We start from the raw sequence: 13,407 nt of genomic DNA, 5'->3' as shown, positions 1-13,407 counted from the left end.
TCTGCCCTGTTCTATCCTTTCATCCCGTTTCTTCCTCTGCTTCAGCTCTGTATCCAATTCTTTTTCAAAGTTGCAGTGATCACTGCCTCAAAAACTCCCCATGTTGAAATAATTGTTGTTCCACAACAATTTTCTATGTAAAAAAATGTACCCCTCACATCTTTTAGCAAAACTATTATTGAATTTGTATGACAAGATGTGGATGTGGGCTGAAAATGAGGCCACAGGTGTGATCCCAGGACTAATTTCTTTTTGTTTCATATAACAGACATGTAGGGTGGTCTAGGCAATGAAAGAGGATGAAATAATGATACAGAACCATGCCTCCAACTTATGGGGAGCAGATAACGTAGGCTAGCCAGAGTGATTAGACTTTTTACATTGCCAAGGAATGAGCGACTTCAATGATTGCAGAAATTGACTTGTTTCAATAAAACCCTCAAACAACCAAAATACCAAAAACAGTTGCTATAACCCTATCTGTTCTTACTGACTTTTCCCTCTACAACTAACTTCTAAGGTTAACTTTTAAAATTCATCAGAATATTCTGCATAAAGTTCACACTTCAACTCAGTGCCTAAATCAACCTTGGGAACAGCAAGAAGCAGCAAGGATCAGGATTATCTGCTGATTAGTCACGACCCACGTTGCAGAAAGGCAACCAAAGCCAGAAGGGAGTTTAACACCATGAGATTGCAACATGTGCAAAAATGACTGGTAAGAAAAGCTACAATCTGGAGGGAAAAATGATGGGTCAGAATTGGAAAGCCAAATCCAACAGTCCTGTGTGTGAGTTGATGGTGACAGCTTGCGCAGTGAGATCCACAAAAGGATGGCTATTTTTGAGTGAAGCTGAACATAGTTTTCCAGCTACAGATGGGAAATCAGGATTCTGCACCTTTAATTCAAGCACTGATAATAGTCCCCGACCACAATTAATAGGTGCATTAGATCATTATGATTTGTTTGTTATATACAGTGAAAAGCAGTATCAAATGTATATACTGTAACATACTTTTGATAAACAGATGGTGACCATTTAGCAACTGCCTATTGTAACTGTTTACGGTTACACTCAAAATCGTATTACAAAGATCATCACTTCAGTTAGGCTAAAACTATAACTTTGAGTGAACTCAGTAGAGTCTATCACTGGATAAGCACAGAACTCACCAACCAACAAGAGACAGTCAGCATAATTAAAATAGTTCAAGCGGTGTCTTTATAACTGCTATCTGTGGTGACATAAATTTGTCATGACATTGGCTCAATATAGGCAATGTCCAGGCTAAGTACTGATGGTGTGAGTAGCCTCAAGTTTTATACTCTCTGTGTTCCTGATTTTCATGAGAACTAGTATGGAATTGAACAAAGGAGGCAGAGCTGACTGAACTAATTCAACTTTTGCCAGACTATAAGATTCTGGAAATTGATCAAGGGTACTAAAGACAACAGTTTCCAAATCTAAAATTTCTCATGCAATTTTAGAATGAAGTTACAGAGTTCTGTTTTTACCTCTTTTAAAAGGGAAGCTTAAGTGATAATTAAATATTCATATCTGTTTTTCAGGACAGGTTTGTTATCAATCTATTTATCAGTTTGATTTAACAATATGTGCAGTAAAAGTTTTGATTTGCTAAAACAAAGATTTTCATTTCTATTGGACTTTTAAGGACACAGGATACCCAAAAACACTTTCAGATATGTACACTAGAACATATGAATTAAGATCAGGAGTAGGTCACTCGACCCCTCAAGCCTACATCACGATTCAATCAAATTATAGCTGATCCGATTATAATCGCTATTCCATATTCTCAGTTAGCCTGATGATCCTTCAGCCTCTTCAGAATCTGTATATCTTGGCCTTAAAAATATTCAAAGACACTGCTTTCACCACCTTTTGAGGTAGAGAATTCTAAAATTGTCAACACTAAGAAAAACATATTCTCTTTATTTCAATCTTAAATAGGTGACCCCTTATTTTTAAACAAGGGTACTAGTTCTATGTTTTCTCACACGAGGAAACATTCTTTTCACATATTTTCATAGGATCTATTATGTTTCAATCAAGTTCTCTCTTATTCTTGTTAATTCCATTGGATAAAACCCTCGCCTATTTAACTTCTCCTCATAAAACAACCACCCATTCCTGATATTAATAAACCTTCTCTGTACTGCTTCCAACACATTTCCATGCTGTCTAAAATAAGCAGACCAATACTGTGTACCAAACTCCAGAAGTAGTCTCACTAATGCCCAGTATGTCTGAAGCATGACCTCCTTACTTTAGTATTCAGTTTCCCTTGCAATATGTAACATCATTCGATTAGCTTAATTTTTTGCTGTGCCTGCTTACTAACCTTTTATAATCCATGAATGATGACACCAGATTCCTCTGCACCTCAGAGCTCTGCAAACTCTCACTGTATAGATAATATGCTTCTGTTTGTTCTTCCTGCCGAAACAGGCAATTTCATATTTTCCCACATCATTCTCTATTTGTCACGTCTTTCAATAGAATCTCTATTGTGTGGAAACAGGCCATTCAGCCCAACAAGTCCACACTGACCCTCCAAAATGTAACCAACCCACACCCATTCCCTTACATTTACCCCTGACTAATGCACCTAAACTACACATCCCTGAACACTATGGGACAATTTAGCATGGCCAATTCACCTAACCTGCACATCTTTGGATTGTGGGAGGAAACCAGGGCACCCGGAGGAAACCCACGCAGACACGGGGAGAATATGCAAACTCCACACAGACAGTTGCCCGAGACTGGAATCGAACCTGGGACCCTGAGTCAGCAGTGCTAACCACTGAGCCACTGTCTTTGCCCTCGCACTCTCCATATAACTATGTTGCTTTCGAATATCCTCCTCACAACTCATTTTCCAAATGTTTTGTGTCATCAGCATATTTAGCAACCAGATCATTGGTCCCTTCATCCAAGTCTTTTATGTAAGTTGTAAAAGTAGCAAATCCTACAGTAATCCCTGTGGCACACCACTTGCTACATCTTGCTAAATAGAAAATGACTCACTTATGCACAATCTCTGTATTCTGATAGCCAGTCAATCTTGTCTCCATGTAAATATTTTAACACCAAAACACATGTTTTAGTTTTTGCAATAACCTTTGGTCTGGCACTAAATCAAATGTTTTCTGGAAATCTAAGTACAGTACTTCCACTGGTTCACGTTTTTCCACAGAACATGCCACTTCCCTAAAGGACTGTTATAAGTTGATTGAGCATAATTTTCTTTTCACAAAACTACATTGATATCACTTATTACTTTCAGTTTTATTTTTAAGTGTCCCACTCTAGTTTCTAATATCGTGACAGATGTTAAGCTAACTGGCTTGTATTTTTCTGATTTGTAAATTCTTCCATAAAAGAGTTGCATTTACTATTTTTCTATCTAATTCACTGCATTTAGCGAATTTAGAAAATTAATACTAATGCATCAACCAATTCACTTTTACCATTCTATGATGACGTTAATCAAGACACAGGATTTGTTAGCTGACAACTCTAACTAGTTGCACAGTACTGCTTCCTTGGTGATTGCAATTTTCTTGAGTTTTTCCCTCCTTTCCACTTTCTGATTTATAACTATTTCTGGAACTTTACTTTTACCTTGTATAGTGAAGGGTAAAGCAAAATAACTATTCAATTCGTTTGCAGTCTCTTTTAGTTAAGTTAATGGTAGGGCTCTGGGGTGCGTTGTAGAAATTAGAGAGACCTGGTGATTCAGGGACATACTTCATAGAACATTGTGTCACAAGTAGACAGAGTAGTAAAGAAGGTATTTGGCACACTTGTCTTCATTGCTCAGATTTTTCAGTACAGGAGTTTGGGCGTCATGTTACAGTTATACAGAACGTTGGTGAGGCTGCTTTTGGAGTATTGTGTACAGATCTGGTTGCCCTGCCACAGGAAGAGTATTATTAAATTGGAGAGGGTGCAGGAAAGATTTCTAAGGATGTTACTGGCACTACAGGGTGTGAGTTATGAGGGAAGGCTGGAGAAGCTCAGACTTTTTTCACTGTAGCATAGGAAGTTGAGGGGTGACCTTATAAAGGTTTATAAAATCAAGAGGGGCATGGGTAAGGTGAATAGCAAAGGTCTTCACCCAGGGTTGGGGAATTTTAAACTAGAGGGCATAGGTTTAAGGTGAAAGGAAAAAGAATTAAAAGGGACTCGAGGGGCAATGTTTTCACACACAGGGTGGTTTGTGTGTGGAATGAACTGCCAGAAATGATAGATGCAGGTATAGATACAACATTTAAAAGACACTTGGACAGGTATATGCATAGGAAAGCTTTACAAGGATATGGGCCAAACACAGGCAAATGGGATTAGTTTAGTTTGGGAAACTTGGTCGTTATAGAGGCATTGGTCTGATTGGTCTGTTTCCATACTTATCAAGTGTGCTCATCATTCAGTGAGATCATGGCTGATCTGATAACCCTCAACTCCACTTTCCTGCCCTCTACCTATAACATTTTATTCCCTTACTGATTGAAAATCAATAGATTTTCAATCATTAATTCTCTAGTCTCACCGTCCATTGAACCAACATTCACTTTTTATCTCTTTTACTTTATTTTCTAACCTTTTAGCCTTTTAAAAATGCTTACTATCGGTTTTCATATTTCTAGCTAGCTGTCTTCCATACTCTACTTTTTCCCTCCTAATTAATTTTTTATTCATTCATTACTGTTTTATATATTCTATCAAGCTTCTGATTTGACATCATTTTTCATTTAATAATATGCTTTTTCTTTACACTTGAAATTTTCTTTAAGTTATTTTAGTTAACCTCTGAAAGTGGTTTTTCTTTCTTGTTGGAATGTATCTGTTCTGTAATATTCCTTTAAATGTCTCCAACAGCATCTCTATTTACCTATTGTTATGACCCTTTTGGAAAGTACACTGATTCCCCAGCCCCAAAACCCTGCAGTTGTCACACATGTTAATGATTTAATCACAACATACAAAGTCTTCAATTTACACATCTGTTGGAATCAAGCTAACAGAAGACCAGTTCTTCTACTTAACAAGAATTATTATTTATTACAGATAAGTAAATTCTAATCACAAGTAAACAGCTATGAACGACTAACAAATGGCTTTCCCAGTTTAAAATTGAATCCTTTTTAAAAACACCTACACATATATGAACAGTTATAGGCACACAAAAAAATGATTTATGGGGAGAGGGAAAAATACTGAGTAAAACAACATTCGTCCACAGGATTAATTGAGATGTTCCTTTTTCATAGAGTCATAGGGTCATAGGGTCATGCAGCATGGAAACAGACCCATCGGTCTAACTCTTGCTTGCCAAGACTTTCTGTTCATCAATTTCCATTCTCCAGATTCTTTCCCATCTATGCAGAAGGCACAGGGCAATTGGTGTACAAACTGCAAAGTTTCTTAGTTACTGGTTAAAGGTAACAGCTTACAGTTACTAGTGAGAGAAAATAACTGTGTTTCCTCAGAAAGAGAGAGACATCGACACAACTTGCCTTCCCAACAATCCAAAGACTGCTCACAGTTTCATACACACCACAAATTGTTGAGTTGCCAGGAACCAATCAGAGAGTTATCATCAGACTGATAACCTTGGACATCCAAGACTGGTTTGTGCATTTGTGACCAATCAGATACTTATCACTGCACAACTCCCCCATCAACATCCCATCTAATTTCAGCTGTCTACAAACATAATCCTCCACTGTTTGAACTAAGTACCAGTGTAAATGCCATATGCAAAGGATTTCACTGACTTGTTTTTTTTTCAAATGTGCAGCAATTCCTTCCACAGTCCTTGGTTTCAAAACTGTTTTTTTTTCCCCAACGTACTCCACAATCAAAAATGTAGAAAATAAAATGATACAGTCTTTACACTATCCCTTAATCTAATTTTCCAGATTCTTTTAGCTTGCTTTGTGTTCATGCCCTGATAACTACACTTATTTCCATTTAACATACCAATCTTAGACTCATATTTCTCCTCCTCAAACTGAATGTAAATTTCAATATTGTGCCCGTTGCTCCTTAGGTGCTCCAGAATGTATTGTCCTATGAAACTATTCTTAAAATATTCTATGTGCTCTTTACTTAGGCTATCATTGTTCATTTGATTTTTCCAATCACCACATAGATTAAAATCTCCAATAATTATTTCCATACCTTTCTGACAAGTTCACATTGTTTATTCCTTCCTTACTCCATCCTGTGTGGTTACCATGAGAGGGTTGCACACCATTTGCATAAGTGGCTTCTTATCATTTACCATTTCAAAACGTTTCCTCGTCTGGATTTCTTGAACTCTGATTATTGCTGTCTATTGTGCGAATAGCATTATTCATGAACAGATCAAGCATTTCTCTTTTCTTGATTTCCTCTCCTTAAATGTCATGTACCCTTCAAAATTCAGGTCTCAATCTAGGTCATCCTGTCTCTGAAATGGCGATCAGATTGTACTTATTTATTTCTGTTTGTGCTATCAGTTTTTCTTTTTTTGCATGCTACTTGCATTCAGATACACAGTCTTTGGCTTTGTCCTTTTATTAGTTTTATAACTTCTAACTTACCTATTAACCTGCTCATTGATGTGTATTCTTTATCCTAACCTGTCACAGTCCATTTATCATTTCTCAATCATTACTTTCTGTAATGTCTTGCTTCGGATTTGCTACATCTTCCTAAACTTTTTCCCTTGTCCCCACTAGTTAGATTAAAAACCTCTCTATTTCCCTAGTTTTCCACTCACTAGAACATTCATTGCAGTATGGTTCAGGTGCAGACTGTCTTAGTGTACTGCTACCACTTTCCTTAGCACTGGGGCCAGTGTCCTCTGAACTGAAACACACTTTAACATACCAGTCTTTAAGACAAGCATTAATTGCTGTAACCTTTTTGTTTTACACTAATTTTAACTCTGCTTAGTAATAATCCAGAGATTATGACCCTTGGGTTTCTATTTCTTAATTTGGCATCAAGCTCCTCATGATGACTATGCAGAACCTTTTGCCTTGTTCTGCCTATATCATTTGTCCCTATATTGATCATGATGATCGGATCTTTTCCCACTGTAAATTTGTCTCCACCCTGTACCCTGTACAAAGATCCCAAACCCTAGTCTTGGGCAACCGACGTAGATGTCTGCATCCTTGCTCTTTGCTGCAGAGTCAATCTCTCTCACTGTGCTGTATCTTCTAGCACTACCTTTGTCTTTGTTCCCCTGACCTGCATGACTTTCTAAAACACAGTGCCAGGATCAGTTGGCCCATCCAGCCTGCAGCCCTCACTCTCATCCAAATAAAAACAAAAAACAAAAACCTCAACCTGACGGCCAATTGCAAAGGATGAAGCTGGTGTACTCTTGCCCTCTGGGTCCCTTTACCTGCCTCACTTACAGTCACACCATCCTTTCCCTAACCAATGACCAAATCAGAAGATCCTATCCTAAGGTGATTGTTTTGTGGAATAGAGGTTACTTTCCCCTTCTCTGATGATTGTCATTCAACCCCCACATTATAAAATCTGAGCTCCAGTTGCTCAAGCTACGAACAGGTTATAGCTCAAACAGTTTATTACTTTAATTCTTGCAACCAGAAACCATTTATTAAATCCCTAGTTTAAGATCACTGCCAGATATGTAGGAATTAGGTGCTTTATTCAACTTATGAAATTCATACCTGTTTTGCATCGCTCCCCCATGAAGCCTGGTGGACAGATGCATTCTCCTGTCTCATCATTGCAAATCCCTCCATTCAGGCAGACTGGACAGTGCTTGAAGCAGTCAGCTCCCCACATGTGAGCTTCACATTCTGTAACACCAATATTTCAGCAATAATATATTAAAGCTGTTTAATACTTCAATTAAACACAACAAAAGATTGATTTAAAGAATGTTTGCTCAACAAAAGATTGATTTAAAGAACATTTGCTCAACAAAGATTTGTATTTATTTAGCCGTTTAATGTCTCAAGGTACTTAATTATCAAATAAATTAAGATCTTAACACAGGTGGGAGTGGACTTGGTTGTTAGTGGTTAGCACTACTCTCTCACAGCACCAGGGATCCATATGCGATTCCAGCCTCAGGCTGTCTGTGTGGAGCTTGTACATTCTCCCCATATCTGTGTGGATTTCCTTCAGGTGATTTGGTTTCCTCCCACAGTCCAAAGATGTGCAGCTCAGGTGGATTGGCCATACTAAATTGCTCACAGTGTCAAAGGATGTGTAGGCAAGACTAGGTTAGCCATGGGAAATGCAGGGTTATTGGGATAAGGTAGGGAGGTGAATCTGGATGGGACTTTCTTTGGCGGGTCAGTGTAGACTCGATGGGCCAAATGGCCTGCTTCCACATTGTAGGGATTCTGTGGTTCTAGCTGACCAAAAACTTAATTACAGGGGCAGGTTTTAAAGTGTGCCTTAAAGAAACAAGTTGTGAGAGAAAATTCTGGAGTGTGGTGCCAAGGCAGCTGAAAACATTATCACCAATTGTGCGGTAATAGCAATCATGAGGGTAAGCTGTAAGGAGGATGCATAGATGTTTAGTGTGATTTGGTCAAGTTAAGTGGGCAAATGCATGGCAGATGAAAGTATAATGTGGATAAATGTGAGGTCATGCATTTTGTTATAAGAAACAGAGATCTGAACGGTGACCAATTGGGAGAGGTGCAATGAGACCCGGGTGCTCTTGTACACCTGTCTCTGGAAGTAAGTATGTAAGGATAGCAGGTAGTGAATAAGGCAAATAGTATGCTGGCCTTTATAGTGAGAAATTTGAGTACAGGAGCAGGGATGTCTTGCTGCAGTTGAAGAGGTTCTTGTTGAGACCAATCCTAGAGTACTGTGTGCAGCTTTGGTCCCCTTATCTGAGACAGGATGTCCTGGTTATGGACAGAGTGCAGCAAAGATGATTGAGAGACCGATTGGTTTTGATTACATGCACTAGAGTTTAGACGATTGGTGGGGGAGTTGTGATGGATCTCAGAGACATCTATAAAATTCAACAGGATCAGACAAGGTAAACGTATAAAGGATGTTCCCAATAACCAGGAAGTCCAGAACCATGGAACACAGTTTAGGGATACAAAGTAGGCCATTTAGGACTGAGATAAGGAAGACTTTCTTTACCCAGAGAGAGTAGTGAGCATATGGAATTCTCTGCCACAGAAAGTGGCTGAGGCCAAAACAGTAAACCTTTTCAAGGAGGCAGATATATTTCTTAGGGTTAAAAGGATCAAAGGATTTGGGAAGAAAGCAAGGACAGAGTACTGAGTTAAATGATCAGCCATGATTGTATTGAAGGGCAGAGCAGGCTCTAAGGGCTGAATTGCCCACTCCTGCTCTTACTTTGTTTCCATTGGGTAAGCTGAAGAGGTCAGAGTTGGAGTAGTGTAGATTTCTTGAAGTTTATCAGGCTGGAGGAAGTTGGACAGATAGGAGAGGCAAATCAATATCTTACAAACCATGTCCTAAAATGATTTATTCACATAATCAATAGTTTTGACAGTTATAATGTAAAGGCAAAAAGATTGGATATTAAATAACATAGATCAGAAGTTGATTTCAACAGAGTCTTACTGCTGTTATTTGTGGTATAATTTAAACAAACATTTCTGATTTTTATTCATTTGAAAATGCATTCTCTGTGTCTGAGTCACCTCTCCTGAGTGATAGATATATGTCAAGGACTTAATTGATGCCACACTCATCAAACTGGGCAAACTACATTTACTGAGAAATATCCTAAGAACTATAAACAAGAGTAGGCCACTTAGCCCATTGAACCTTCTCGAACATTTAATAAATCATGGCTCATCTGATTGAGGTCTGAACTACAATTTTCTACCTATTCTCCATAACCAGTGACTCTCAGGGTGACACAGCAAGGTTTTATTGGGAAAACTGGAGCTGAGGAAATGATCAATGAACAGGATTGAGAGTCACTAATGTTGCAGGGTTAAATCATATCTCCAATGGGTTCCCAAGCGAATAGTAATAAAGATCTGAGTACAAACATCAGGTTGAACTTTGTCAGTGCAACATAACCAACCTTATCAAAGAATCATAGAATCCCTACAGTGTAGAATCTGACCATTCAGGCATCGAGTCCACATTGACCATCTGAAGAGTGGCCCATCCAGACCCTACCCTACCCTATCCCTGTAACATTACATATCCCATGGCTAATCCACCTGGCCTGCACATCTTTGGACTGTGGGAGGAAGCTGAGCAGCTGGAGGAAACAGACACAGGGAGAATGTGCAAACTCCACACAGACAGTCACCTGAGATAGGTATCAACCACAAATGAGGCAGCAGTGCTAACAACTGAGCCACAATACCATTTCCAGGGCACCACAACACAGGCAATGTATTGGTGAGTTAAAAGCACTGTGCCAACCCTTGCAACAAAAAAAAAATCAAGCCATCAGGGAGGCAGCCAGAATACCCCAGGCTGTCTCCTGTTGTAATGGAGGGCCCACCTCCCACTGGTAAACACTTTGCTGTGGCAGGAAAAGACCTTTAACTGGAAACTTTGGTGACTCAATTACTCTCTGGGCAGGAATAGATGCCCTGCATCTTCACCACTGCTAACAAAATGCCATTGTATTCCATTCAACCTCTCTTTCACCATTTCACAGCCATGCTTCCTGCTTCCCACTGTTACTCAGAAGACTGGCAAAATCTAGCCTATAGTAAATGAACATCTCACCTGCTAGCCATGGAAACCATAAAATCACTACAGTGTGGAAACAGGCCCTTGGGCCCAACAAGTCCACACCGACCCTCTGAAGAGTAACCCACCCAGATCTATTCCCTTATATTTACCCCTGACTAATGCACCTAACCTACACATTCCTGAATGCTATGGGCAATTTAGCATGGCCAATTCACCTAACCTGTACATCTTTGGACTGTGGAGGAAACAGAGCACCCGGAGGAAACGCATGCAGATACAGGGAGAATGTGCAAACTCCATACAGATAGTTGCCCGAGGCTGGAATCAAACCCAGCTCCCTGATGCTGTGAGGCAGCAGTGCTAACCATTAAGCCACCATGCCACCTCGGTGCTAACATCAAGGTGTTGCACAGAGCACCAAGTTATCACAAAACAGCAGGGAAAGAAATGTCTTGTAAATAGCCATTGGGATACCAGTGTGAAATCTGAAAATGGTATCATAGGTGTAATGGAATGAGAGTGCCTTTTGGAGTCGATACTCACACTGTACATCAGTCAGAAGCTGGATGGTAGGGAAGCGGTGGCTAATTACACACTTCTCCACAACATTTATTTCCATTAACCTTATTAATGGTACATTGCTGCTTCTATTCAGGAAAGCCTCAGTCTGTGACCTGGGTTTTCTCTCAATTATCAGACCATTTCATCACACAGTTCTCGACTTTTTTCAATCCAAATGCACTCACTGCTTTTTGTCAGTTTTGAAATTAGACAGGGAGAAAATTGAGGGAAACCCTGCTCTGAGTTCTGACATTTCTGCCACTAATACAGTAATCGTAAATCAGCCCAGTCAAAACCACATGTCAGTCCTTTGTTCACAATAAAACTCTAACCATGCACGTGCAGGTTCATGATTCATAGCCAGTTTAGACAAAAATACAAAATATTAGAATTAGGTCAGAGGTGAGTTTTTTGTTGTGACTGATCTATGTAAGTGCAAGAAAAGGAATAAATCATGTCATATTCCAAAGGCCCAGAAGACAATCATTCAGCCCCTCAAACTTGTTACAACACTTAATTAGATTCTGAATCTTGACTGATCTGTGTCCCAATACCATTTACCTGTCTTGATTCCCTAAACCTTAGGAGACAAAAATCTATCAAATACAGTGAGCCGTGTGCCAGTGAGATTAAGAATAGGAGGAAAGGGTGGGTCAATGAGTGGCTGAGGAGATGGTGCAGGGGGCAGGGATTCACTTTTTTGGATCATTGTGATCTCTCCTCAGGCAGAATTGACCTGTATGGGAGAGTTGGGTTGCACCTGAACTGGACTGCTCAATATCCTGGCAGGGAGATTTGCTACTGTTACTTGAGAGGATTTAAACTATTATGGAGTGAGGGTGGGAAGCAATAGTGTGAAAAGAAGATGGCTCAGAAGTTAAAGGGAGCAAGTTAAATAGATGAGACAGGTAAGAACATGGCAGAGAGCGAGATAAAACTAAAGAACTAAACTGCATTTATTTGGTAAGGCAGATGCACTCAGGTCATGGATGGGAACATGGGCATGGAATATCATAGCTATGACAGAAACATGGCTGAGGGAGGGACAGGACTGGAAGGTTAACATTCCAGTGGCATAGATACTATAGGAAGGATATAAAGGGAGGCAAGAGAGGAGGGGAATGGCATTTTTGATTAGAGAAAACATCACTGCTCTGCCTGATGCTGTGAGGTAGCAGTGATAACCCCACAAGCCACCATGCCAATCTTTATGTTTGTATACCTCTCAGGGCACCCCAACACAGGTGATATATTGGTGAATTAAAAGCACTGTGCCAACCCCTGCAAAAATATAAAACAAGCCATCAGGGAGGCAGCCAGAGTACACCAGGCAGTCTCCTGTTATAATGGAGGGCCCACTGGTAAACACTTTGCACTGGCTGGAAAAGACCTTTAACTTCAGTGACTCAGTTGCTGTCTGGGCAGGAATAAACCTGATGAAGTATATCCAGGTCATTGTGAGAAGCTGAGGAAGAAACTACATCATCATCTACAGACATAGGTGAGATACCTGAAGACTAGAGTGTGGCTAATGTTGTGCCTTTATTAAAAAAAAATTGCAAGGAAAAGCCAGGGAACTATAGACTGGTGAGTCTGACACCAATGATGAGTAAATTGTTGCAAGTGATTCTGAGAGACAGAATTTACATGCATTTGGATTTGCAAGGATTGATTGAGGATATTCAACATGGCTTTGTGTACAAGAAATCATGTCTTCCAAACTTGACTGAGTTTTAGAATATGTGACCAAAAAGATATATGAGGGCAGAGCGGTAGACATTGTTTACATGGAATTTAGCAAGGCCTTCAACAAGTTTCTGCATGGTAGACATGGTTAGTAAAGTTAGATCAAAATGGAATCCAGGGAGAGGTAGCCAATCGGATACAAAAGTGGTTTGACGGTAAGAGCCAGTGGGTGATGGTACAGGGTTGTTTTCAGACTGGACGCCTGTGACAAGTTCTTTTCCGCAGGGATCGGTGCTGGGTCCACTACTGTTTGTCATTTATATAAATGATCTAAGAGGAGAAAGTGAGGTCTGCAGATGCTGGAGATCAGAGCTGAAAATGTGTTGCTGGAAAAGCGCAGCAGGTCAGGCAGCATCCAGGGAACAGGAGAATCGACGTT

The 13,407-nt window shown here is 39.7% G+C and overlaps 1 protein-coding gene across 1 annotated transcript in view; it reads right to left on the bottom strand.

Moving 5' to 3' along the window:
• tek (TEK tyrosine kinase, endothelial) overlaps positions 1-13,407 on the bottom strand; it is a 121,087-nt gene that overhangs the window by 70,806 nt on the left and 36,874 nt on the right. Inside the window, exon 5 of the mRNA XM_043717289.1 lies at positions 7,724-7,855. Within this exon, the coding sequence (XP_043573224.1) occupies positions 7,724-7,855 (132 nt within the window). The remainder of the gene's footprint in view (positions 1-7,723; positions 7,856-13,407) is intronic.

The sequence above is a fragment of the Chiloscyllium plagiosum genome, chromosome 2, assembly GCF_004010195.1.
Source record: "Chiloscyllium plagiosum isolate BGI_BamShark_2017 chromosome 2, ASM401019v2, whole genome shotgun sequence".
Classification (NCBI taxonomy): domain Eukaryota; kingdom Metazoa; phylum Chordata; class Chondrichthyes; order Orectolobiformes; family Hemiscylliidae; genus Chiloscyllium; species Chiloscyllium plagiosum.
This window is presented reverse-complemented; position numbering and strand designations above follow the sequence as displayed.